The 27,560-nt window shown below is 39.4% G+C and overlaps 1 protein-coding gene across 2 annotated transcripts in view; it reads right to left on the reverse strand.

The window, feature by feature from the left end:
• The window catches only part of atrn (attractin), a 196,434-nt gene that overhangs the window by 25,781 nt on the left and 143,093 nt on the right, over positions 1 to 27,560 (reverse strand). The window contains exons 26-27 of one of the 2 annotated variants that reach the window (XM_066718346.1): positions 21,981 to 22,059; positions 316 to 423 (exon numbers count right to left, since the gene is read on the reverse strand). In XM_066718346.1, coding sequence (XP_066574443.1) covers positions 316 to 423; positions 21,981 to 22,059 — 187 coding nt within the window. Of the gene's footprint in view, positions 1 to 315; positions 424 to 11,966; positions 12,438 to 21,980; positions 22,060 to 27,560 lie in introns of those variants that run through there. The other variant, XM_066718348.1, reaches the window with a different exon arrangement.

Below are 27,560 nucleotides of genomic sequence, written 5' to 3' on the forward strand. Positions count from 1 at the left end.
CAGGAATGACAACAATTCAGAGAACAAGATGCCTCTTAAAAGTCATAACCGTGAGCATTGGTATTTTAATTTAAGCTAATAAACGGATGCTAAAACACATGCATCACATGTCAGAATTAATTCAAGAATCCACCTGATCACATTCTCTCTCGTTTCTTCCTATTGTTGATTGAATACACCACTGAGAGGTTTTATTTGGCTGAACTATGACCCTCGAGTAAAAGAGAATGGTGAGCAGTCAATTAAAAGAGCCCATAGTCAGGCATCAACATATGTCACAAAAATGAGCACTCGGCAAACAGAGGAGATGCCTACCTTGATGCTCCCTCCGATGAGGTCGGGCGGCTCCTCGTCTGTTTCTAAGGCAACGTTGATGGTGGCAAAGGGGCGGCTGGCCATCTGTTGCATCTCTCGGAGAAGTTGCTATAGGAACAAGAGGGGCAGGGTTAGTAAACTGAGGTGGCTGTAGGGGGTCCATTGGCAGGAGCAGCACGTGCCAGAAAGCAGATGTTCTGGGCAGTACTGTATAGCCATCCGTGAATAAGAATGAGTTTCATTTGCATTGGGACTTTTTCAGAAGGCAGAAGGACCAAGCAGACTGGCATACAAACATACTTCCCTGAAATATGATGGTAGACATACGGGATTTCACACCTTTTCAAACAACTGAATGCATATTAAAAGCGAATAGACAAACATGTTATTTGTTTGACAGATGCATGAATCAGAGTCTGGTGGAAATTATAAAAATATATAAAAAAGAGCAAAGAATTTAGGAAAAGCACAGATTTATTTAAATATCACGTTTCTCTAATTCTGCATTTGAAAGTACCCTTCATTAAATATCAGGGGTTTTAATTCTCAAGGCTCTTGGTTTATTTTCCAACTTAGGTTTAAGAAACGCTGAAATGCACTAGACTCTTTAGTGCATCTAGTTTCAGTTGACCCCCCGCCTCCCTGCCTTAGGTGATCTGTTATGAAATTTCAGTTCCGTTCAATACAAACAGTCAATACGTCTAAATATTGCAGAGATGCCAGAACAAAAATCTAAGGAATAGGGGGTACTTCCAGGAACCAGGATTAAAATCTCTTACTGTGTTGTAATGTGAAACCAAAAGAACAAAGGGAACCGGGGAAAAAAAGAAGCTCTAAATATATTCCAGCTGCTCTAAGAGGAGAAGATAGACGGACATAGTAGCCTCTTGCTCTTTGCCGTTTAAGGACGTCACAGCAGCTTTCCCCCTACAGCTGTGACAGGGCGCTGTCTTTGTGACAAGAGACCCAGATTTGACAGCTCCATGGCCCCACCGCCCTCAGATGGAATTAGCCTCCTGACACTGCATCTGGGCTCCGAAGGTCCTAGGGCTTCCATTGCACAATCTCTCCTAACATAGGACTCTCCATTGCTCTTTTATTTTTTCTGTTTCTCAGTGAGTTCTTTTTATGTCTCTCTCTCTCTTGCTTTCCTGGTTTAACACCTGCATAATACACAGAGAGCCTGAATAGCTTCTGAACTTCTGCAACTACTGGGAATCCAAAATATATACAGTGATATTCATCACAGGACTCTACATGGTGAATGCAGCTGAATCTGTCTGATGTCACTGTCTGCTCTGGGAGAAGCAACCAGGATCTTTATGCAGTTCCACCGAATCAAGGTTTGGGGAAACAGGAAAGAACAGGCACCCCTAGGCAAACCATTGCCCTTGACTTCATGACTTGAGTATAACATTGTGTCAGGATGTGACCACTAAAAATACAGAAAAATGTCAAGCATATTTGCAATGCATGAGGAGGTATAACTCTATGTCTCTCAAAACAGCATAACATTATTTTGAATGCACTAAAAACATTTCACAAGTAGATTTGACATCACTGACATCAGCACTGACACACGAGAGGATGAAAAATAGATCAATAGATCAATAGAAAGCACACAGATGAATTCCCCTGTGGCCTGTGTACTTTTTTCATTAGGGGTTATGTACTTTACAAAATTAAAAATAAACTGTACAAATATTTAAGAAACTATAAGAAAAACAGCTTAATGTAAACTGGCGATCATGGAAGGACAGTGCAGTCACGAAGTTTTGAACTGACTCATAGAAACCATTCGCAAATCTCTACCACTTTTAAATTCTAAACCATAAGGTAAGACTGTCGGCTATAGCATCATGTGAAACCCTGCATCATGCGGTGCGACTCGCGCTGTTTCAGGGCTGCTACCAGCCAAATCAGTCTTTCTTGATTTGAAAGAATCTGATTCTCCTCTGAGTACTTATCCCTTCTATAATAACTATGGTGAAAGAGAAGTGCTAAGATCCCACTTTGGATGTAAAAATGCAAGGAAAAAGTTTCGGAGAGTTGAATACACAGTACATCTTTAGTTTCCTACAATTTGTAAAGGTTATGTATGTCAAATGACGGTTACCAATTCATTTATATACAGTGAGGGAAAAAAGTATTTGATCCCCTGCTGATTTTGTATATTTGCTCACTGACAAAGAAATGATCAGTCTATAATTTTAATGGTAGGTGTATTTTAACAGTGAGAGACAGAATAACAACAAAAAAATCCAGAAAAACGCATTTCAAAAAAGTTATAAATTGATTTGTATGTTAATGAGTGAAATAAGTATTTGACCCCTTCGACTTAGTACTTGGTGGCAAAACCCTTGTTGGCAATCACAGAGGTCAGACGTTTCTTGTAGTTGGCCACCAGGTTTGCACACATCTCAGAAGGGATTTTGTCCCACTCCTCTTTGCAGATCCTCTCCAAGTCATTAAGGTTTCGAGGCTGACGTTTGGCAACTCGAACCTTCAGCTCCCTCCACAGATTTTCTATGGGATTAAGGTCTGGAGACTGGCTAGGCCACTCCAGGACCTTAATGTGCTTCTTCTTGAGCCACTCCTTTCTTGCCTTGGCTGTGTGTTTTGGGTCATTGTCATGCTGGAATACCCATCCACGACCCATTTTCAATGCCCTGGCTGAGGGAAGAAGGTTCTCACCCAAGGTTTGACGGTACATAACCCCGTCCATCGTCCCTTTGATGTGGTGCAGTTGTCCTGTCCCCTTAGCAGAAAAACACCCCCAAAGCATAATGTTTCCACCTCCATGTTTGACGGTGGGGATGGTGTTCTTGGGGTCATTCCTCCTCCTCCAAACACGGCGAGTTGAATTGATGCCAAAGAGCTCGATTTTGGTCTCATCTGACCACAACACTTTCACCCAGTTCTCCGCTGAATCATTCAGATGTTCATTGGCAAACTTCAGACGGGCCTGTCCATGTGCTTTCTTGAGCAGGGGGACCTTGCGGGCGCTGCAGGATTTCAGTCCTTCACGGCGTAGTGTGTTACCAATTGTTTTCTTGGTGACTATGGTCCCAGCTGCCTTGAGATCATTAACAAGATCCTTCCGTGTAGTTCTGGGCTGATTACTCACTGTTCTCATGATCATTGAAACTCCACGAGGTGAGATCTTGCATGGAGCCCCAGACCGAGGGAGACTGACAGTTATTTTGTGTTTCTTCCATTTGCGAATAATCGCACCAAATGTTGTCACCTTCTCACCAAGCTGCTTGGCGATGGTCTTGTAGCCCATTCCAGCCTTGTGTAGGTCTACAATCTTGTCCCTGACATCCTTGGACAGCTCTTTGGTCTTGGCCATGGTGGAGAGTTTGGAATCAGATTGATTGATTGCTTCTGTGGACAGGTGTCTTTTATACAGGTAACGAGCTGAGATCAAATCAAATCATGCAAATCAATTTATAACTTTTTTGAAATGCGTTTTTCTGGATTTTTTTGTTGTTATTGTGTCTCTCACTGTTAAAATACACCTACCATTAAAATCATAGACTGATCATTTCTTTGTCAGTGAGCAAACGTACAAAATCAGCAGGGGATCAAATACTTTTTTCCCTCACTGTATCTGATATTAACTGTGTTATTGGGGGTTATTTTAATCTTTTAAAGGTAGTTTAACTTGTTTTTGACCATCTGTACATATTAAGGTGTCTGGATGTGACCGGATAGGAAATGGCCCCACGGCCTTATTAGTTCAATCAATGGTGACTGCACTGGACATATACTTTTACTGGAGTATATATAAGAAGGAAATCAAAACTTCAGCCAATGGAAACTTTAAAGTCTTCCAAATGTTTCATGGTTAAAAAAAAAAAAAAAAAACATAAAGGTAAGTTAGATATTATATATCTACTTCAATAAAGATCAACTTCAAATAAACAGATTTGAGCAGATAACACAGTTCAAACCTAGAAGCATATATTACAGGAGAGTAGAAAAATAAAAGAAAGAAGACATTACAATTATTTTACAGGATACAATAATTAAAAATGTCAGTGATATATATATATTAGGATTATTAGGAACACCATACTAATACTGTGTTTGACCCCCTTTCGCCTTCAGAACTGCCTTAATTCTACGTGGCATTGATTCAACAAGGTGCTGAAAGCATTCTTTAGAAATGTTGGCCCATATTGATAGGATAGCATCTTGCAGTTGATGGAGATTTGTGGGATGCACATCCAGGGCACGAAGCTCCCGTTCCACCACATCCCAAAGATGCTCTATTGGGTTGAGATCTGGTGACTGTGGGGGCCAGTTTAGTACAGTGAACTCATTGTCATGTTCAAGAAACCAATTTGAAATGATTGGACCTTTGTGACATGGTGCATTATCCTGCTGGAAGTAGCCATCAGAGGATGGGTACATGGTGGTCATAAAGGGATGGACATGGTCAGAAACAATGCTCAGGTAGGCCGTCGTATTTAAACGATGCCCAATTGGCACTAAGGGGCCTAAAGTGTGCCAAGAAAACATCCCCCACACCATTACACCACCACCACCACCACCACCAGCCTGCACAGTGGTAACAAGGCATGATGGATCCATGTTCTCATTCTGTTTACGCCAAATTCTGACTCTACCATCTGAATGTCTCAACAGAAATCGAGACTCATCAGACCAGGCAACATTTTTCCAGTCTTCAACTGTCCAATTTTGGTGAGCTTGTGCAAATTGTAGCCTCTTTTTCCTATTTGTAGTGGAGATGAGTGGTACCCGGTGGGGTCTTCTGCTGTTGTAGCCCATCCGCCTCAAGGTTGTACGTGTTGTGGCTTCACAAATGCTTTGCTGCATACCTCGGTTGTAACGAGTGGTTATTTCAGTCAAAGTTGCTCTTCTATCAGCTTGAATCAGTCGGCCCATTCTCCTCTGACCTCTAGCATCAACAAGGCATTTTCGCCCACAGGACTGCCGCATACTGGATGTTTTTCCCTTTTCACACCATTCTTTGTAAACCCTAGAAATGGTTGTGCGTGAAAATGCCAGTAACTGAGCAGATTGTGAAATACTCAGACCGGCCCGTCTGGCACCAACAACCATGCCACGCTCAAAATTGCTTAAATCACCTTTCTTTCCCATTCAGACATTCAGTTTGGAGTTCAGGAGATTGTCTTGACCAGGACCACACCCCTAAATGCATTGAAGCAACTGCCATGTGATTGGTTGGTTAGATAATTGCATTAATGAGAAATTGAACAGGTGTTCCTAATAATCCTTTAGGTGAGTGTATATATATTTTTTTTAATTATGTCCACAGGCTTAGCACTGACATCTGTAGCAGTGCAATAGGGCGTTTATGTTAAGTGAGTGGCTCTGGGCTGCTTACTTGAAAGCCATCCTGCTGCCTGCCTATGCTGTGATCTCCTTGTTGCATCTGTGTGTTGTAGACAAGCTTTGTTGATCAGACACACAGTTGCCTTTCATGTGTTCCACTTAAACATTCTTCTTCGAGTGAAGAGGTGTAAATAACCTCGGACTGGATCTCTTCAGTGGATAATCATACAGCATGCACCATACGCTCACGTGCACCCACACATGGTGGAGTTTACATCCTCTGATTTCTCTCATTAATACATTTCCTGCACGCTTCATGTTCTGTTGTACCTGCTCTCAGGGAGGCACTGCTGTTTTTGCACAAGGCCGTGTTGCCTGCTATTAAGTGTTACAGCAGAAATTGCTTCTGAACAGTTTCCTCAGAACGAAAATGCGAGGAAGCCAAAGGCGGCGAAGATTGATATTACACAGGTTTTTAGTGCTCAGTGCCTCAGTAGGAGAAATGCACAGTTTTGCATGACGTGAATGCCCTTTGCCTGCATTCATCTTCCCCATCAGAGCCTATTCATGGGTAGAACAGTCAGAGCAAGTGGACATCCTAGCGTAAGCAGAAACGGGGAAGGAGAGTTCACATTAATGGAAAGCAAAAAGGACGGAATTCAATTACAAGGAAATGGAAGGTGGAACCTGTTTCTGTTATGGTTTTAAAGACAAATTTGCTCCAACATAGAATTAGCCTTAGCCTGGACCCTTTGTCGAGCATGCATTAGCCCAGCACTAAGATGTTAGCCTTGGCTGAGTTTTCGAGTAAAGAGAGATGCACAATGATGAGGGGTTAGAGAGTGAAAAGTGCTAACATCAATTAAATCAGCCAGGACAGTCGGACTACGTGCATAACATGCTTGCAGTACACTTTCATTTGGACAACACGTCTTACAGTTGTCTCGTGGTTTATATTAATGGATTCTAGGTATATTATTTTTATGTAGTCAGGCAAATCATACAAATACATGCACAAAAGGAATAATATCTATCGTCATCACAAGCCCTCAAAAATATAATTTCCCTATATTTTCTACAGCAGTTAATCAAACTACTATTCCCCTAACGTAATTAGACTGTGTTCTGCATGTACAATTCAAATCTACCACAGATGCTCTTACAACATTGAAAACACCCTATTTAGTAATATATGGTACACATACCACCTACACAATACATTGTAACTACAAGAATGTCAGGTGACTTTAACAAACATATTACGGTTACTGAGTTATTGTATCTTAAGTAAAAGAAAAAAGAAAAAACACTTTCTCGTTCCCTCAGTGCTGACCAGTCAAAGGAAGCAATCTGCCTGACAGCTTATAATGATAACTGTAAATACTATATATTCAAAGTGCCAGGCTACTGAGGAAGTAACAAAACAAAAACAAAAAATGTAATTGTGGAATGGTGGACTTGGTTTTCTTCGATTATAAGTGGAGGCAAGGAATTATTAAAAATAAAGAAATAAATGACAAGACTATGTAACAGCTGCAGGAGGTGTGCATTTATAATGAATATGTTCATGTGTTGATAGGCTGTGGGTTTGTTCACAGGATTTAGATTATTCCACACATGACAACGCACTGAAATGACTAACAACGACATTCTATTCTATTATGATGGTGATAATCACTATTGATTCAAATGTGTGGAGAAGAATTACATTGTAAGGCAAGTGATATATTCACATCATATTTCAGCTCGTCACATGATTGTTTTTCATTATGTAGTGAATTTGGTAATGTCACCAAACTCATTGGCTACTATGACAGATGGCTGTTTTAAGTGATTTAACATGGGAGAAATGACTAACCGTCACTGAAGTGCCTGGGAACAGTGCAGTATATTCATTACAGCCTAATGCAGAGCTGGGATAGGAGGTACCACCTCACACAAAGAGCAGTGGGTGTACTGTACAAATCGTTCAGCCATGCTATGGATGATGAGCCACAGGGATCGTTCAGGAAACTATGAAAAAGCATTAGCTAACACCATTATGAGCACAATGTCAAAGTTTCTTCACCACATTCTTATTTTCAAGAGATCATAAAGTTGGCAATATGAGGTCTTACAACAGCATTAGAAAGGAGGCATGGCTAACCTTAGGCACACACACACAGACTATAAGAAAGGTTAGCAACAGAAGGCAGAGAAAAAGCAAGACTTTAATTTAAAAAACAAAGTGAAGGTCCGTTAACTGCAGTGTCTTAATTAAGATGCAGTCCACCGGCGTGTCGGTTGGCAGTGAAAGATCATCCATTTCAGCTGCCCTCACTGATGTGTCCTCAGGCTGTCATTTGTCTCTTCTTTCCTTCTAGGCAAATTTGATTGGGGGGAGGGGGTAGTTCTTGTTGGTTTAAAACTTACTTCTTTTGTATTGTCTCTGCAACCTGAACTATTCTAACCAAGGGTGAATTTCACCAGGAACCTGGAGCAGACTAACTTAAAAGTCACCGCACTGACATTACAAATGTGAAAATTATATCTGCTTGCTTAGCTGCCAAATCACATCACTAGAAATGGGCCGGGACATTCACATTCTGGCTAGCTGCATGCACGTTTTATTAGTAGCTACGCAACCTTCTCAGAGCTGATCTCCACTTTAAAATTAGTATCATTCACCAATCTTGACTGACTGGCTTCATTACAAAACAACAATGGTAAGTCAACCACGGCAAAACCAAGACTACTCGAGCCTCCTGAGCTCATTACATGCTGGTTACTCAAGGGAGTGAAGAGGTCTCTAGAAACTAAAATTAAAAATAAAATGAGGATAGGAGGATAGGAGGATCAAAGTGCAGAGGAAGTAATTAGAATGTGCAAACCATAAATATTCAGCATCTGAAACACTGCAGAAAAGCCATCAAAACTAGTCTACAGCACACAATATGGATTGTTTAATACACTGAATGTGCAAGGGGCAGCAGTCAAAGGCAGATATTGAAGGTCAGATCACTGGTGCTCAAGAAAAACATTTGGAAAAACGTTTGGTTTTTTTAATAAAACATGGCCTCACGTTTTGCTATTCCAAGCACAAAGCTGGAGGGAAAGTAATCTACATCCCTTGCCACAGTCATTGTAAACTCAGTGGCGAAAGTAACTAGATGGATGTGTAAGGTGAGATACAACTTCATTCAAGAGATGTTAAACACCTGATTAACAAATCTATCTAGAGGTACTCGCCAACGTGGTAAGTTAAGGCTAACCAACTCATGATGATGAAACATAAATGGCCCTCAAATTACACATAGAAAACAAGAATTGCTTTAGGATTATATGTGACATTGAATATACAGTTAATGCATTATTATTTTTTTATTATTTCTAAGATGCCCGACTTACAATTGGATCACCTTATTTGTACCTTGTAAATTACTCATTTATAAAGCTGTGATTTTACTGGTGAAATCTAGGTAAAGTACCATGCTCAAGGGTACAGCAGCAGTGTCCCCCACGTAGGATTGAATGCCAGAGCCCTAACCTCTGCTGCACATGGCTGCACACAGGCATTGAAGACAAACAGAAGTGGCACATCGCAGAGGGAACCCAGTATTTGTATTTGAACCCTGCTGCGAGAGGCTGGAGACAGAGGCCCGGGTTCTGGAGTGGGCAGCGGGGGGAGGGAGGGAGGGGAGAGGCATGCAAGGGGAAGGGTACAGTTGTAGCAGAGCTGGCAGGAAGAGCGGCAGTGTAAGAAACACGTCCCTGGGCACCCATCCTGTAATAAGACATCAGGGGCAGCCTGGCGACTCCATGCACTCCAGTAATTGCTCACATTCATCTTAATCAAACGGCGATTAGAAGGATCTAAATCACTGTCACTTGTGAGCAGAGAGATGCTGAAGTTAGCGTGCTCCGCGGGAAGGGGGGAGGCTGACACAGGACTTTGCTGTTGTTTCGGCAGGGTGATAAGCGCTTCCAGTTCATATAATAACACACGGCTCCACCTCTGTTTATTAATGTCAGTGTCCTGCAGTGCGTTTAAATGCTCGTGTGTGTTTACCACATTACTGCCTGTATCAGCCTGTAATTAATCGCAGCACAGGATGTTCTCTCTGGATGTATTCGCAGGTGCAATTGAAGCTAAACCTGCGCACAACCTCAGCTGAAAATGCTGCACCACCGTCACTGTGAGCCCGGCACTTCTGCACAGAGTTCAGTCTTCAAAGGTTTTCCTTGAAATTAATTCCTCTCTCTTCACGTGCAGCCATTTGTCATCTAGACAATATCTTCCGTGAGATATTTCAAAAGAGCTCATTCTCCAAATAGCGGGTTTATGAAGCACCCTGCTCCTCAGGATTTATGTACAACATAAAGAATCTGCTAAACACTTAGGAAGGATGTTCACCATGAAAAGGTTCTCGATAAAGCAAAATGAATGAAGCAGACTAAGCCAGGGTGGTTTTAATTGACACCTAAATCAAATCATAGCGTGCTTAACCAGGAGGTATAAACTGCTTTCAGATTGAACACAAAATAAAAACTCTTGTTAGTCAAATATATGTATATATTTAGAAAATGAATGACCAAAGAGATGGGAAACACCTGGATTAGATCTTTAAATCTCTCAACAATGTCATTTTCATGAGGAATGCCATCGATTAAAGAGAGGCAATTTTTCTACTTCAAATAGATCCTCAAATTCCTTAATATTTCCAAGTTTTTTTCTAGTTGCGAAAACAGAAGATTCAACACAACAGAAAATCCTCTTTAATTAGAACTATACCGTCGACTGTGTAACTTTATTTAACTGTATGATAAGCAGACACACGTTACGGACGGTACAGGTCTGAGGGAGACATATAATGATAATTCCCCCGACACTGACCTTAACCAGCCATGAAATGGACACACATCACTGACTGCTGAATGGTAGTGGAGAAATCCCATAGTGTTACATGCTATCTCATGTCAGATGGTTACAGATATACTAAAACTTTTGTTGGCAAAGTGTATTTCTCTTTGAAATATAAGCGCATCAAAGACATTGTGTCCTCGGGATTGCCATTAAGAATTTATGTCAATTAATCTATTTCCCAGTTTCCTTTTGTGTGTGTTTTCTTGCAGGATTCTCATGATTTCCATGTTGGGGTTTAAAAGGGGCCTGGTGCAGGAAAGGTCCCTGGGAAGCAGCACTGAAGCACAAACACTGTATATTAATCTCCCTTGTAGAACCCTTTCCATACGTACACACTCAACAGTTTCTTGTTGCGGGGCTGAATAAAACATGAAGCTTTTCACAGCTCAAAAAACCACAGACAAGCGAACCCATTTGTCTTGCGTCGGAGTTGGAACATTACAGGGCAAGAATGATCACGCATGGGAACCGAAGTAGAGAAAGTTGTGATAAGGACAATTTTGATCATTGGGAATTAATGTATCAGCGCAGAAGCCAGTAATGCCCATTCTTGCTCTGCTTGGAACGTCATGCTTTGTCTCTTCCACTACAGACGCTGATGTAAGCAATATAGACCAGAGCGTGGAATTAAAACTGACAAGCCAATGAGAGCCAAATGGGATGACGGGGAGGATTACACCCCCTGCAACCAAAATAAAATAGGTTTGCCCTTTTTGATTCTTACATGATATGTTATGACAATTCAGAATTCAGTTTTGCATGCAGAGTGGTATGTCACGGGAAACTATTGTGAAAACAACAATACAAACAGTATACAACCTTAAAATGTTATATCTCATTGGGTTAACAGAATAATGTCAAATTCGAAAGCGCTGTGAATTTTCAATGTTTAAAATGATATATATCACACACACAATGCGAAATCGATGAAAATAATAAAAATGACAAAATCATTAAATTCTTCAGGCTGAAAAAATAAAGTTCAATAATGCTAATGAATGGTGTTAACATGCCATTAACGTGACTTAAAATTCATAATGAGTTTGCATGAATACATAAGAGGACAAAGTAGTAATGTCAGCAGAGGGAGCTACAAGACTAGTATCCTACCGTAATCCTTCCAACTGTGTAAAACATTTAATGCAATCTGCAAATTATCTTGTCCTAGACTTCTATATTTTGGTTATTTTCTGCACGTAAACCTATTTTCAGAATGACTATTTGTAAAATGAATGTGGATGTTTGATTTTTTTTTTTAAACCATGAAAATACTGGCTTGTTAAAAGCATGGTATTTCTAACTCCAAGACTGTAATTATCAACTTCATCTGAAATGTCTCGCTTATGAAAGCATTTATCATGTTTAATGAACTATCTTTAATATGCTGAAATTGCTATCAAGTTTCATGAAGGTTTACTAACAAAAGTGTGACTTTTGAGACACGTAAAAATTTACTTTATTATTATTTTTTATTTATATTTTGGCAGACACCCTTATCCAGGGTGATTTACACAAGATTAACAAAAGTGCAGTAATACAAATAATACAAAATTCTATTTAAGCATTACAAAAGTGCAGTAATATAATCAATACAAAATATAATGTAAGCATTACAAAAGTGCAGTAGTGCAATGAACATATAATACGAAGCATATATTCTGGTTCATAAAGGAAACAAGAGCAGACACAATGGAGTTAAGTCCTGGGTGTGTGCTAAAGGGAGGGGGCGTCACAGTGCTGAACAGCTCAGGATAATAAACTGCTACATTACAAGTACAGTCTGAACAGATGTGTCTTGAGAAATCTCCAGAAGGTGGTCAGAGACTCTGCTGTCCTGACCTCAGTGGGAAGGTCATTCCACCACTTAGGAGCAAGGCTCGGAAAGGAGCTGACTCTGGAGGAAGGGGAGCGGAGAGGGGATATAGTTAGTCTGACGCCACAAGACCACCGCGGTCTGGAGGCAGTGTACAGGAGACGGGGGTCTGAAGGCAGCTGGGTGCGGTCTGGTCCAGACAACGGTAGGTAAGAGTCTTGGATGCGAGATGAGATCGGGAGCCAGTCATCATTCCACCATTATGAAAACTATCTATTTATGACATGTTGTGGAAATTATGTACAGTTTACATCAAGCTTTGAGTTTTTTAGTTTTGAACATTTTAAACACCACTTCATTCATAGAGTTAGCCAGTCATTCACTTAACCATCCTTACAGTAAGTTCATAAAAACTATATTCAACCATTTAAAAACCACGCAAATCCCTGTCTCGGTCTCCAGTGTGCTTGCAATGTTTGTTCTGGTAGGTGAGTTACCGTTTGCTTCTGGTTAGATGACATAACAGTAATCTATGGACAACTGGTGCTTTAAACTGCTGGAAAAGCAAGTTCGAGATGCCCCAGAAAACAAAACCGGTGACAGCTACGCTATGTTGCTATGTTGGCTTCCCCCAAACAAAATGGCTGAAAGTTTCAAAACCAGTGTGGCTCATCAGCTAGAGGGTTGGGTGTATAAAGGTGCTCGGAGATAGAACAAAGGAGTCTAGGTTTGGTGGCAAAAGAGGGATGGTAACAAGTGCACCCCCTGGTGTTCGGTTTTCTTTATTAGCCGTTTACAATTTCTTGTTCAGGGGTGTGAAAGTTATTATTTTAAATATATTATTAAAGTTTTGTATGATTTGTTTTGTACAGTACACCATAGGTGTATAAATTAATTAGATGCTTACCAAAGAGCTAGCTTTTTCAGTTCATGTTCTTGTTGTATCTTCATCCTGTACAATAAAACAGCCCATTTGTACAGTGCTACTTTGTTTGAAGGCTTTCTGGACATTGAGAGCAAGCAGTGAACTTCCTTTATCAGACGTCAGAAGTTAATACATCACACATGGACACAGACCCCCTTCTCTGATCCTCACCAAGGTGTGCATTCTGTGTGAGAGGACTAGCTGATCCTCAACAAACCCCCAATAAACCATTTGAATGTTGAATTGTGTGTGGAAGGAAGGGTGGAGATGTACAAACTTCTACCACATTTGGAAGGTTCTGGTTTGCTGTGCAGCATAAAAAAGGCACACTTTCATTAGGAATAGTGACCTTGGTCGTCACAGACTCTCGCGGTGCATGTTCCTTTGCAAACCAGGACGGATCCTGATTGATAGTTTCAATGCACCTCTGGTTCTGAGGAATGCTGTCTAGGGATCACTCCGCACTGTTCCGTCAAAAACGTTCCAGGCAAGATCGTTCCCACAGACGATATTGCTAACCGAGACAGAGGTCACCTTGAGTGCAGTGCGTTTTGTAGTCACTTAATTTATATATGAAAAAAAGCACTGCTTTTAAATACCTCCGCACAGCAAGGTTATGAGACCAGATTTTCCAGTAACCTGAGCAAGTCCCTAGAGCATCCTTTGCTATAAAAAGACCAGGACGGGGGAAAAGAAAAAAAAAAAAGAAACCGGAAGGGACTAATGTAACTGCTTTAATGAACTATCCCTGTTCACAGAGAGAGAGAGAGAAGGGTAAGTCTAACTCTCCTGACATCCTACACTTCCTTTCTCAAACTCTCAGTCCATCCACCACCCCCTTCCTCTTCTCCCTCACTCCCTCTGACCCTGTGTCACCTCTCTGGTCTCTCCTCCTCACCTCCCACTAGCCCACAGCATCGAGCCACCAATGTGAGAGGGCACAGTGCCAGTTTTCCGAGAGCAGTGTACACAGCCTGGAGCAGCTATCACAATTAATTACCTTCCACTTGCCCTACTATTGCTTTGGCCCTGCTCTTACCCTTGTCACTGTGCCAGCTTCACATGTTCACTCACACATTTGTTTCCTCACAAAAACTTTCCTCAAACACCAGTCAGGCTGCTATCCCCCCTACACACTCTACCAATATATATTGATTATAGACTCCCATAAAGGCTGGACAAAGCAATTGCACATGTGAGCTTCATCAAACATTTGCTTCATCCTATTTACCCTGAGAGGGAAAAACAACTCCTTGTCCTAAGAGATGGTTGCATGAAATCCTTGCATCAATAAGCTAACAAGCAAGATGGTCTTTTTAAACTTTTGTATCCATTCACAAAGCAGGGACAGCACAGGTAATCATATTGGCATCTTCCGCAGCCACTCGCATCAGTCTAACATCTACCAAGACCCTTCTGTTCCAAGATTGATTTGAATGTGCTGTGTTTAAACAGTACTTTGACAGATGTCAATCTGGGGATGCTGACCAGAAATGTCTTTGTATCAAATTGTGACATAGATGCCTTCTCTCTCTCGTACGACAACGAAGAGGTTACCTTGACTAATGGATACATGCTGTATTCAGAGTATGTTTATATATATTTTTACATTATCCCTTTTCCCCGAGATAACCAACACTATTTCCATTTCAGTCAAAATCAGGGGAAGACTGGATCAGGTGATGGATCCAATTTCAGTGTTCTTGCTAGGCAACCATATTCTCTGAATATATCAAGTGCCTTAGAATTGCCCACTCAGCAGTTGTAAATCCCCTGAAGATGTACTGAATTCTTTCTTTTACTACACTAGTAAACCTTTGCCTTTTATCACAACACATACTGCAAGACAGTACACCTAATCCAAAGAATATGTAGAATTCACTGTCTATGTGATCAATACTGTATGGTACCTTGCATTACATTAACCTGCACAAATTTACCAGGACACTTAGAATATCAGAAACTCAAATCCCTTACAATTATATACCTTCAATAAAAGGTTAATAAAATATTTACTAAAATAAAAATGTAAATCTATTACTGAGACATAGGATTGGTTCCATAGCATGTATTAACAAAGAACACATTCCTGATTTACATCTTTACACACATATAGGCAAATACTTGTAAATAAACATAACAACAGCAAAGGTCTACAGCAATATGAGCATGTTCTTCTGGAGGCGAGGAAGGAAGGCAGGCTTCACAAAAGCCAGCAGACAATTCAATTTCCTCTGATCTGCATTCTCTTCACAGGCAGGTATTTGAAGAGAGGGCAATTTGAAATATTTAAACAATGCCGTAAATTCTCCGACAGGCCTGCACTCTTCAATTTGCAAAGAATTCAATTCCAGGTCAATTTCACTCGGCACATTCGAAACAGAATTTGCCAGCAACCAAACAGCTTATTTATCTTCTTAGATTTTATTCCTTTTTTTCCCCACTAATCAAATTAAAATTCTCATACCATACATAAACATGTAAGACCAAATAACATTCTAAAGTACTACAATCATCCGTGTAGTTCAGTAACTTTGTATTACAGTGGAAAGTTTTGTGAATGTCAGATCTGTTAACAAACCAAATACTTTTTTCATTATATATACATGAAATATATATCTATCTTTAACATTTTAAAATAATAGTAAAAATTTACTAATTCAGCTGCTTTCTGTTCTTTCACACAGGAGAAAACAGGACCCCTACAGACACTTGAATGCACATAAGAAATAGGAGAACAAGTGAAAATTAGGGCTGTGAAAAGCTGTGGTAGCGTTGCATTGTGCTCGCACTGAATGCTTTATTAAAATGATTGGCTGCAGCAGTCGAGCCATGCCGGATCAAACTACTTTTCATTTATTTTTTTCTCTTTTTTTATCAGCAGGAGATCAATTACAGTGGCACTGGCTCCAGAGAGACTGGTTGCAGACACCTCCTGTAAAAGCAGCTCCGAGCCAAGCAAGTGGCAGTTACATCACCTACATAGACGTCTGGTGTCTGTCCTCTCCAGAGCTGCGGGGTGACACTCAAGACAGGTGTCGAGATGCATATTATCACACTGCCTTTTCATCCAACACTTCTTTACGAGTGAAACTGACTGTGTGTTCTGCCAGAGCTTTTTAAGAGTGCGTCACATTGTGATGGATACATGGAATACAAACGATGAGAAATGAAGGACAGATTATTATTATTTATGAGCGGATGCCCTTATCTAGGACAACTTACTCAAATAAGAGTAATTTACACAAATAATACTAATACTAATCCAATACAAACTCCACCAAAGTAGACTTCATCCAAAAAAGATACATACTCACTGTCTGAAAAATCTACACTGATGCTATACACAACAGCAACTCAGAATAGACAGACATTTTGTCCAGATATTGGTGCAGTATTTAGTAAAATATTACGCTCTGGTTACCAGTCTAGACCTCTGCTTTACACTGGTGCCCCTGCTTGGAGTAATATACAATTCTATTAGGTTAATAAATAAAATAAGTTCAGCAAAGCAGCCTAATAAGGGAACTGAAAACTGCCAAACATAGTATGATACCCATCCAGCTCCACTACACCAAAGACTCATTAGTATGAACTTGTAAGATTTCAAAACAGGTAATTCCATCGGGATAATGCTACAGACTAAATGCATGTTCATAAAACACTGCATCAACTAACTTAAATTCATGTAAAGCTCTACCCTTCTATTATGGAGGCTTATAAAGGGCCCCACGCTGATGCATAAAGCATGAAGTCATAAATGATTAAAAATGTTGCACACAAATCTAGAGCGCAAACCCATGGGTAAACCTGTAATGAAATATAAATACAGCAGCTCAGGTCTACGCCAGTACTAATGTGTACTTACAATCACAATAGATCAGGCAATTTAAAGAAGATACAAATCTCTTCAAAGGAAAAAAAAAAACTGAACAAAATAAACAACTCTCGGTAGAAAAACAACACGATTATTCAGACATTGACTCTGCTCATCGCCAGAAAGTTCACTGGTCAAAAAAAGCTGAATCAATCTGTTCAAATAGATTTTAAGTAGACCATTTTTGTGTGTTTCCTTTTGTATTATTATTATTTTTTTTTATGCATTCCACTCAAGATCTTCAGTGTAGCAAAGTACTCAATGGGCTGGAAATAATTTAAAGTTTAAAGGGAGAATTTCCAATAGTAAACCTACAATTAAGGTATGAATGGAAAGTAAAATTGGTAAGTTGTGGTTACCAGTGTGACTCGCATGCCCCCTTAGACGTGTGTGAAGCATGTTTTAGGCGTTTATATCTGTCAGGTCAGAACTTAAACCATGATGTCCAATATTCACTTCTTAGACATGCTTGGTTATGAGTTTGTGATTGTGAAGCATTTAATACTTTTTTTTTTTTTAATTAAACATTAATTATTATATAAACTAATAATTTTGTTGGTTCATAAATGTAAACAAGAAAAAATGTGAATGTGACATGTACAAAACAAAAATGTTTTCAGCAATCTAAACATATATACACACTCAAAGATATACAGTTAAAATGAATCTATGATGCAGCAGTGTACTTTCAGGCAGCAGAAAGCAGGACCCCATACAGATACTCGAATGCACGCTGGAAACGGAGGAACAAGTGAAAATTAGGGTTATGAAAAGCCATGGTAGAGTTCGGTAGCAGTCTCTCTGAATGCGCTATTAAAGTGATTGGCTGCAGCAGTCAAGCCACTCTGGATCTGTCAAGCTGCTTGGTTTTTCACCAGCAGGGGATCAATTACACTGCCACAGCCTCCTGAGAGCCTAATCTTATAAACGGTTACTGTGGAATACGGTGAAAAAGGACAGTAAAGTGCAGTACAGCACTTTCACTAGTTCCCCCATTTCCTACGTGCATGACAGTGTGTGGGGAGGGCAAAGCAAATTAAATTAAGGGTAGAGGAAAGGTCAAATCAAAGAAAATCTACAAAAGTACTGTGCCCCATGCTCCGATTGTACCCTATACATCTGTGCGATAAAGAATGCTTGTATAAAATAATTGTATTATTGTTACTCATTTGTGTAAATTGTGTGTTTAAAAGAGAATTGCATAAAACATACGACTCCTACTGCTAAGTACTTTAATCAATTTTTTTTATTTTAGAAACTACAGGCTCTTGTTATGGTAATTAAATATAACGTACTTCATCTTCACATCTTTCTATGAAAATGGTATCAGAATTAGGTAGCGTATGATGCATGTCTGAGCTTGCAGCTCAATTAAAATTAAATCAAAAGGAAGGTGGTAACTCAACCAGTAACTACACAGCCAGAAAAAGGCCTCTCACTCAAACACACAAACTCACACGTAGTCACACACAAAAGATTGGCGCAATTTTCAGCAGAAGCTCCTCTTGAACGTCTTGACTTTGCCCCTAGCACCTTGTGGCATTTCCCAGCCCGTAGACATGTCTGTTTAACCTTGTCTTTCAAGTCATTAACTACAAACGGCACTTGAACTGAACTTCTGAGTTGTGCCCCTGGTAAGTGGCATCCAGGAGACCCTGCAGGTGTCAGACAGAGGAGGGTGGAGTGTCCGTTTAAAATGTCACCACAATATGGGTGCAAATTAAGGTTCAGTTCGTGGCCAGATGATCTACTCAATTTACTTAATCTTCCGTAAAACTTCAATTAAAATGCCCTTGGCGTTTATTCCATATAACTTCAAGAAGCTCCGGCGTCAGTTGGAGATTGGCGATTGTAGGAGACCAGCGTTTGTATTAAACATTCATAAATAAAAAGACATTGCAGACTCATGCAGGGTAAGAAGAGCCTGAAACATTGCTTCATTGTAGAAGCAGGCTAATAGGCCAGGCTTTTATTTATTTATTTTCTTAATTATTATCTTTTAATAATTTGCTTTCCAAAAATGTAAACAAATCACATTCAATGTATGGTGAACTATATACTGGATTGAAAATTCTATTAGCAGTCTAAGACTCGATATACTGTGAGCTCTCACTAAATAAACAAAAAGCACGTCAACAAAACTGTGGAAATATGCTTTAAACCAAACCATCAACATTATACTTCATTAATGCATTGTTTATGTCGCAGTTGACAGTTAGTTCAATCACTACAATTAACAGCAATATACATTATATATATATATATATATATTACACACACGCACACACACACATAAAGTGAGAAATAAATTAATAACGTGTGATGACCCGGCAAGGATTGGAAGTTCTACGGTATTAGACATGCACAATGGTAATGACCTGCCATTTAATGCTCACAGACCCTCTGTGTAGGAATCACTGCTTTAAAGCAAAAAACAAAGCTCAATCCTTTGCAGGTCAAAAACTGACCACAATAGTTTTTCTTGCAGATGCAGTCATAATGGATAACACAAATCTCAGTATATGAAAAGGTATCTTGTTCAAGCCGCTGAGCAGAGGTCAGGATTCTGTGTACACCAACAACTGCTGAATAAATGACTTACCCTCTCTGGATATTTGATCTACCTAAGCCTTTCCTTGTAAAAGCAGTTCAAATATGGAAATTAATACAGAGATAAACTATTGGAAAACACACACAGGATATCCGTCAGCTACAGCACTCTGCATTGAGCCCAGGGTTTGGATTGCCAGCTCTTATTTTATTTATATATTTCCTGATAAACAATCATCCATCAGCCACGGATGAACATGCCTTAACTGCAGCCGCCTCCAGTCTGCACCGTTCAACTAAAGAACAAGCACTGCAGACTTTCTTCTACTACTTTTAAATGATAATTTTTTTCATTGGGAGGTTCCAAACGTTAAGCAATACTTATGCTCCAAGGTACTAAAATATTAATTTGAATGGCGAGTTCGTAGAGCTGAAGACGACAAAAGTAGACACAAAGTAAATTGGCACACTCTTCTCAAGTTAATGAATTGTAGCTCATTGCTGCTGAATTGCAGAACACAGTATACAATGCTAATCCCTTTTTCGGTGCACAACGTCATCAAATCGCTACAAATTAACGGATTCTAATTAGAATTTGAGGCAAGTTTCCTGAACCCAAACTAATTAAAACAACAAAAAGTACTGCAGATCCCTTTCACTTTCAAAGCAGTGAGCTTTAGCGGCGTGACACATCTCTCTCAATCCTTTCCCCCTCGGAATGCTTACAGGCAACTGCTTTCTGTTTAACGGTGACATAAGTTTGCAAACCCATTTTTCTATATTATTCTTTCATCAAAAGCCCCGACTTTGCTGCTGACAGTGTAAACCCCATCTGAACGCACATACATTTCACTTCTACTACACGGCCCACTGTTCTCAGAAAACGTTCTTCTGACACACTTGGAAAAGCAAGTAAACAAGGAGGGGGTAGTGTGTCGAAGAATGAAGAGCGAATGGTGCAGTTACCTCATGATACAATATAAAACAAATGTTCTTTTTAACTAGCTAATGCAAATGCAGTCCATAAAACCAGCACAAGGTGGTGTGTTTTAGAAGAGGCTAAAGGGTCTTTGTTATATATAAGAATTAATATATATATATATATAATATAATTAAAATCAGTTTTAAGAAATATATTTTATTATTATTCCTCCTCAGCTTGATAGGATATGAGTATGTGCAGGATTGCTACCCTTGAGGAATGGTGTTGCACAACATATGCAGACAACTGTGGGAAAGTGTAACTCAACTCAACGTTGTTTGGGAGACTAAAAATACAGAACCTACACCTGCATTTTCTTTTCTAAACCAACTTTTAGTTATGCTTTTCAAATAAGTACAGTACATGACGAGTCCGATGAAAACAAGAAGACTATTCAATGGCGTGACAGACCAAGTGGTTTAGAAATCCACATTTTGATTCCTTGTAACTGTCTAACTCGTATCTGTTATTTTTTGTCTTTCAGTGTCTTGCCTGGCGATGCCCATTTCGCTGCAGCACTATATAAAACATGCTCCCCACATTGCCTGCCATCAGTCTAGTATGGCTGGAAGTGAACCAAACTCTAACCTGATAACAAGACAAGCAACACTTTACACTACCACCCTACATGACTTAAAAATAATGAAATTCAACATAGCGGTTGTTTTAGCAAAGGAACTCACACCTGCAGTTTTATTCCCATGTCCCTGTTGGGTACGGGGGGCTGTGTAAGCTGTCACAAGCAGAGTAGCAATCCCTTACAAAAGTCATTCTATTCAGTGTGCTCTGAGAAACATCCTCAACAACAATGGCAACACACAGAGGACCAGGTTTGCGGGATGACAGTTGAGATCTCACAGGAATACCTTTGAAAAGAATGTTTTCTTGTGGCGAAAAACATTCATTTTCACTGTGTTGTAAAGACTTGCTTTATGGCTTTACATGGGGTGAAGGGTCAAGTTTAGTCATGGGGAGGAATATGAAGGCGTCTGTAAAGCTATGGTTGCTTCAAGTTCTGATGGAGTTCAACAGGTCTTCCTAAAAAGGAAAGGCACCTGCTCTGATGCAGTAGTAAACAAACAGGTTTAAATGCAATACTTTTACAAGTTTTCAAAATTTCAGTGGATGTTTCTAGGTGGTACTTTCTGGAAAATCTTCTGGAAAAAAAAAACAACCAACACTTTTGATACGGGAATGAATTATTGGGAAACAATTTCCCAAACACTACTGGAATTCTCATTCTCAGGTCAACGTGCTACTTGTCAGCTAGTCCGGCCTGTGGAGACTCACCTCTCTACGCCGCGATGCCCAGCAACTCTGCTTGATCTTCCAAACCACGGCCGCCACCAACAGCAGGGACAGGAAACAGCTGAGGAGAAAGGCAGGGGGAGTCAGAGACGGCTGGCACTTAGGGGAGCAGGACATATGCAAACAGAAAACGAAATCAACATGCATACACGCTTATACATATTGAAAAAACACAATGAAATATAGGCACACAACACGCTGAAACGGACATATATGTACAGAAAGCCGGGAAAACGCACAGAGCAAAGGTTACATTAATTTTGTGCTATTAAAATAAGACTGCACCCACATCCGAGATACATACAATGGTCCCCAGCAACATAGTAAGAACTAAAATTACCATTACAACATAAAAAAAGGTTACAATAGATCCTGTTTTCCATAATTAAGGAAAATGTAGATAATTTTCTCCAACTCTTGAGTTCTTATACTATAGTTGTAGGGCCTCAGTTTATTGTGCTTAATTCTCTATTGATTTTTATTCAGTGCCATTTTCTAGGAGATCCCTTTATAGGACAAAAAAATTAATTAAAGGAACGTACTACCTTGAACAGAAGCATCAACGATGAGTCACAGCATGCGTTTCGAAGCAGGCATTAGAGTAATGAACAGCATTTCACGACTGTCAGAAAACAAGTCATATTGCGTATATATATATATATATATACATACATACATACATACATCTCAGAAATGTAATATAAAGTTGTGAAAGGGAAATTACCCCATTGCTGCTTTCTTGACATTTAGAATCCCATTTAAATTTGGGTCTTTGAAGCTTTTAAATTGTCTTTTTTTAGCAAACAAATCCCCTCCTCCTCCTCTTCATAAAACAATAAGGGTCCTTGAACCACTAAGACCTCTATACTATGTATAACAACTTAAACCCACAGACATCCTCTGATAAAAATTAAAAAAACTCCAAAACTCCATGCAGGACCAGCTGGCACCAGTGTTCGCCTAATAACTTGGTACATATTGCAGCAGACCTGTTAATTGTCAGAGCACAGTCATTTACCAGTGCTGTACTCTGTCCTGGCATCCTGGGGCTCCAGGCCGCCCACAGTGCCAATTCATTAAAAGCACTCACCTTGGAGGATTTACTCCAGCTATCAGCATTGTTATTTCTCCATGCTGCGGCATAAAAACCCTAGCGATGAAATCTGGGAAACATCCAGAGTCACCTAAAGGAAACACTTTTCAACTAGAAGCTGGGTTCCTTCTTTGAATAAATGCACAGTGGCATTCTGGTATGTGTGAGCCTGGAAAAGGGATAGGTCTAGTGCTATGATTACAGCCAAGACTGATGTCCGCTGGCCACTGGGAGGGAGAGAAATCCTATCTGGGATGACCTCAAAAACCTTGCATATATGCTTTGAAATTAAACTGGAAATGAACACACTTGAATTAGATTAAGATTACCTCCTATATCCAAAACTGGGGGATTTGTTAACAGATTTCTAGAGCACTATTGTAATCACTGCAGTCATCTTTTGACCTTTGGTATATGTGTCCCCTTGGTCTTATACCTTGGAAATTAGTACATAATCGTGACCAACATCCAAAGAAAAAGTGAGCCATTCAAACAAATCTCAGGTGAAAATAGAAAAGACAAAGATATATACAGTTATTACCTTACCACGGGCTAAGCTAATCAAATAACAGAAATGTACTATCAAATACCTGGTTGAAAATGTTGAGAGATTAGTCTAAAAATGACAGAAAAAGGCCAGGAAGGCAAGCATTAAAGAAGTGGAGGAGATGGAGGAAGTTTAGTTAAGTGCCCGTTTCATGGCTATTATTACCACTCCCTGCGGGGATGATTAAGAAACCTGTGAAAGTGTCTCTCACTGTGCACAGGAGAACAGATGTTATCTTTTTGTCGTTTGGGAAACGTTAATTGAAATGCAAGCTGTAACTGTTTACCAAAAAAAAAAAGTCAGCAGTATTTAGAAGGCCATAAGTCAAGCAGCATACTAATATACTTCATGATTGTTGGCAACGTCTGCCATGGACTGTCAGGTTGTCTGTGAACTGGAATGCTGGCTGAGGTCGCCAAGACGCCAAACTGACTTCCTCATGAATTCACCGCAAAAGGTAATACGTACTGCAACTGACCAGGACCAGAGCGGCTCACAGACTGAATCTTTCCTTTTATGCACTGAAATACTATTTTCAAGACACAAAATTACCTCCAACACCCACATCTAATTTTTGACAGCAGAGGTACAGTCATGACTTATTCAATCAATCAATCAATCAGTTTTTATTTGTATAGCGCCCTTCGCTGGGTAGCCACAGAGCGCTTTACAGACTAGTAAACATACAACAAACGTACAGCAAAATAAAAAACATAAATACAATAAAATAAAATACAGACCTGTAAACATTTTACATGATCTAGAATAAAGGTGAAGGTGGTTACAGTTTTAAATAGGTTTATGTTGGCATACAAATTGAACAGAAGTGGGAATTGTTATGCTAAACAGCATAAGAATCTGAAAAGTCATCCCCTGACTCTTAACCAGTAGGTAACCAGAGCGATAGAGTTGTATTGTACTGATGCAGATCAATATCTCTCTCTCTGCTTGCTTTTAAAGAATTTCCCCATGTTTAAAAACTATTGTTATTGTTTTTTGTCCAGGAACCTGTTTATGTATGTGTTAATCTTATTAGTGTTAATGTATAAAGTTTTTTCCACATATCCACCTTTATCCCAATCTGCAGTGGGCTGGATAGGAGATGTTGCACTTAATGTATTTCTTCAGCCTTGGCACTATAACCCAACTCTGGGTTCATGACTGCACTCAGCATTACAGGTTCATGTCATTTGTATGTATTTATTCATTTATATAAAGCCACTTTTTAGCTGTAATTTTCCAGCAGTACCATTGATCTCATCTGCAGCACTGTTTAAATAAGACTTCAATAAATAAAACCAAATCTCAAACCTTTTCACAGCAGGTTTAAGAAAGAACTGCTTCTTCGTTTACTTAATTCGCTGAATTACTGAAGTCTACATGTCCAAGATATCAATTTGTGATGTACAAATGTGAATATTATATCTGACTATATCTGTATCTTCCCAGGCCAGGAAAACGGTAATAAAAACAAGTAGAAAGTCTATGAACAGTATGGTTATACTGAAGTCTTGGAAACAATAATACAGGACTAGAGGATGTTCTGCACCACAAGCAAATAATGGTGCATCTTAGAGCTACAAAGGTGCATGTGGAAATAATCATCTCTGCTTTTGTCTTAAGTCAGCTTTTGGTAAAACTCAAATAAGTTTGTAAGACAGAAAGGGAGAACAGTTTTCCATAAAAAGACCTCAAACCTACTTTTAAAGGCACTGACTTTTTATGCCCAAGTAACTATAATACATGATTTACAGTGTTTGCATGTAATTAAAGGTGGACAGTCATACACAAACAGATATAGAGAATCTCTGAATGTTCTGCTTGCGCATTTCCTTCTCATGACACAACTGTGCTGGGGTGACCTCTGGGATTTGAATACACCTAATTTCTATTGTCAGCTGAGAACAAAGTACAAAAACTCCTTTTTCTCCTCTGCTCTCAAAAAAACGAAATTATTCATAACAGTGGTAAGATCTGGTCATTCATTATTAAAAGGGTAAAAAAAAAAAAAAAAAAAAAAAAGAGAGAGACTCAAAGCTTTTGGAGCAATCATAGATCTTTGGGTTGGCATCTTTTTTTAAAGTGATGATCTTGGATAGCGGTTTCTCTGAGCACCATACTGCTGGGAAAATTAAACAGAAAGAGTGTAACACACCATGGGAAAAAAAATCCATGGCATTAGTTTCCGAGTTTATATTCGCTTCCTAGATTTCTCCTCGATTTAGTTGTTTTCTGAGCAATTCCTAAAGGCCATTTAACCACAAAGAACAAAAGAAAAAGAAAGAGACCACACAAAAAAAAGTTGATAAAACTTAACGCAATCTTGTAAATTGCCCCCAATTGTTGAAAATCACTGCTGGATCGTTCTGTAGGAAGAATAGTTTCACGGTGAACCTCATTTCAGACTGATCTTTTGATTAAAAATGAAAGAATCATGAGCTAGGCGAGTGAAGGGGAGCATGGCTCCAGTGAGTAATGATTTAACAGCAGACCTCACACAGTCTCTGCACAGAGAGATGGGGAGCTGGTTTTCTTCCTGGACACCAGTCTCTGTGCTGCCTGCATGCAGGCACGGCAGAGAGATACTCCTAATACTCCCAACCCTACATCTTGACAGCACTTAGCTTTCACCGTCCAGGATGTAGGAAGTCTCTTACTGTACTTGTGTAAATTGTAATTGGAACTTGTAAAATGTATTATTTTGAATTGCTATGTTTTAGCTAAGTTGAATTTGTAATGATTGATGCCTTGTACTTCTCTGTATTTTTGCACTTATGTTGTAAGTCGCCCTGAATAAGGGCATCTGCGAAGAAATAAAAATAAAAATAATAATAATAATAATAATAATAATAATAATGGGGGAGAAGAACTACTATGCACCTTAACTGTATGAGGAAAGGTCTAGCTTTTACATTAGAGCTAGGGCTTTAAGCTTTCATTTTGTTTCTTTCTTCTGATAACAAGATGTCCATTTAACTGTATTTTAAGGTGATTTGCTTTACCATTTTAACTTGGCAAGAGCTGCTCAAACCAAGCAAAGCTGGAAAGCTTGTGAACTTCATGTCCTGATTGAGCCTTTGATTCAATTCACCTCTCCAACACAAGTGTTAACTTTTTCATTTCCAATTCCCTGATTCAGACCTATTCTACATTCCAGGTCCAATTATTTCTGCCATTGACATAATAGGCTCCAATGGAATTGGAATTGAATTGAAAAGTGAATTCCAAATGGAACTGGAATGGAAAAACTGGAATCGACTCTGACCTTGTAACCAAAGACATTCATCTCCCACTCAGTTTAAACTTGAACTTTCTGTGTTCTGCTCCCTGTGTATGATGCAACATGAACAGGCAGAGTTGGGCTAGCCTTCTCACTCTCTCTCACCACTGATGTATACTTTTGTTTTTAATGTACATTTTAAAATGTAGAACTCCACAATGTCATAAAGCAAACAAACACTACATGATCTCAGTACTACTAAAGAAACAGTCATTCGTAAAAACAAGATTGTTTTCTAAGAAATTATCAGTTGACTTTTGAATTCAATCATGGCGGGCTCTAGAGTCAGTGAGATAAAGGGGCAAATGACTGGATCGGTCTTTTACACCAGTCACTGTACTACCAAATAATTAAATACTGGTGTCTATTTACATCGAAAACTCAACAAACCCCATTATTCTATATAAACTGTATTAGCAGAAGTAATTGTACATCCCTTACTCTGCCAGTAATGGATTGTATCACAGATAATGTGCTTTGATTTTTGTTAAGCTTGTTTTGCTTTTTGAAGGGTGTTGTGACCACAATTAACGGGTTAGGGCTCTGGACTCTAGAGCAGAGAGTTTTGGGTTAAATCCCAGGTGGGAGACACTGTTGCCTTATATAATAATATTGTGATATATTTGATAATAGTGTATTGTG

This window comes from Amia ocellicauda, chromosome 12 (assembly GCF_036373705.1).
Source record: "Amia ocellicauda isolate fAmiCal2 chromosome 12, fAmiCal2.hap1, whole genome shotgun sequence".
Taxonomy (NCBI): Eukaryota; Metazoa; Chordata; class Actinopteri; order Amiiformes; family Amiidae; genus Amia; species Amia ocellicauda.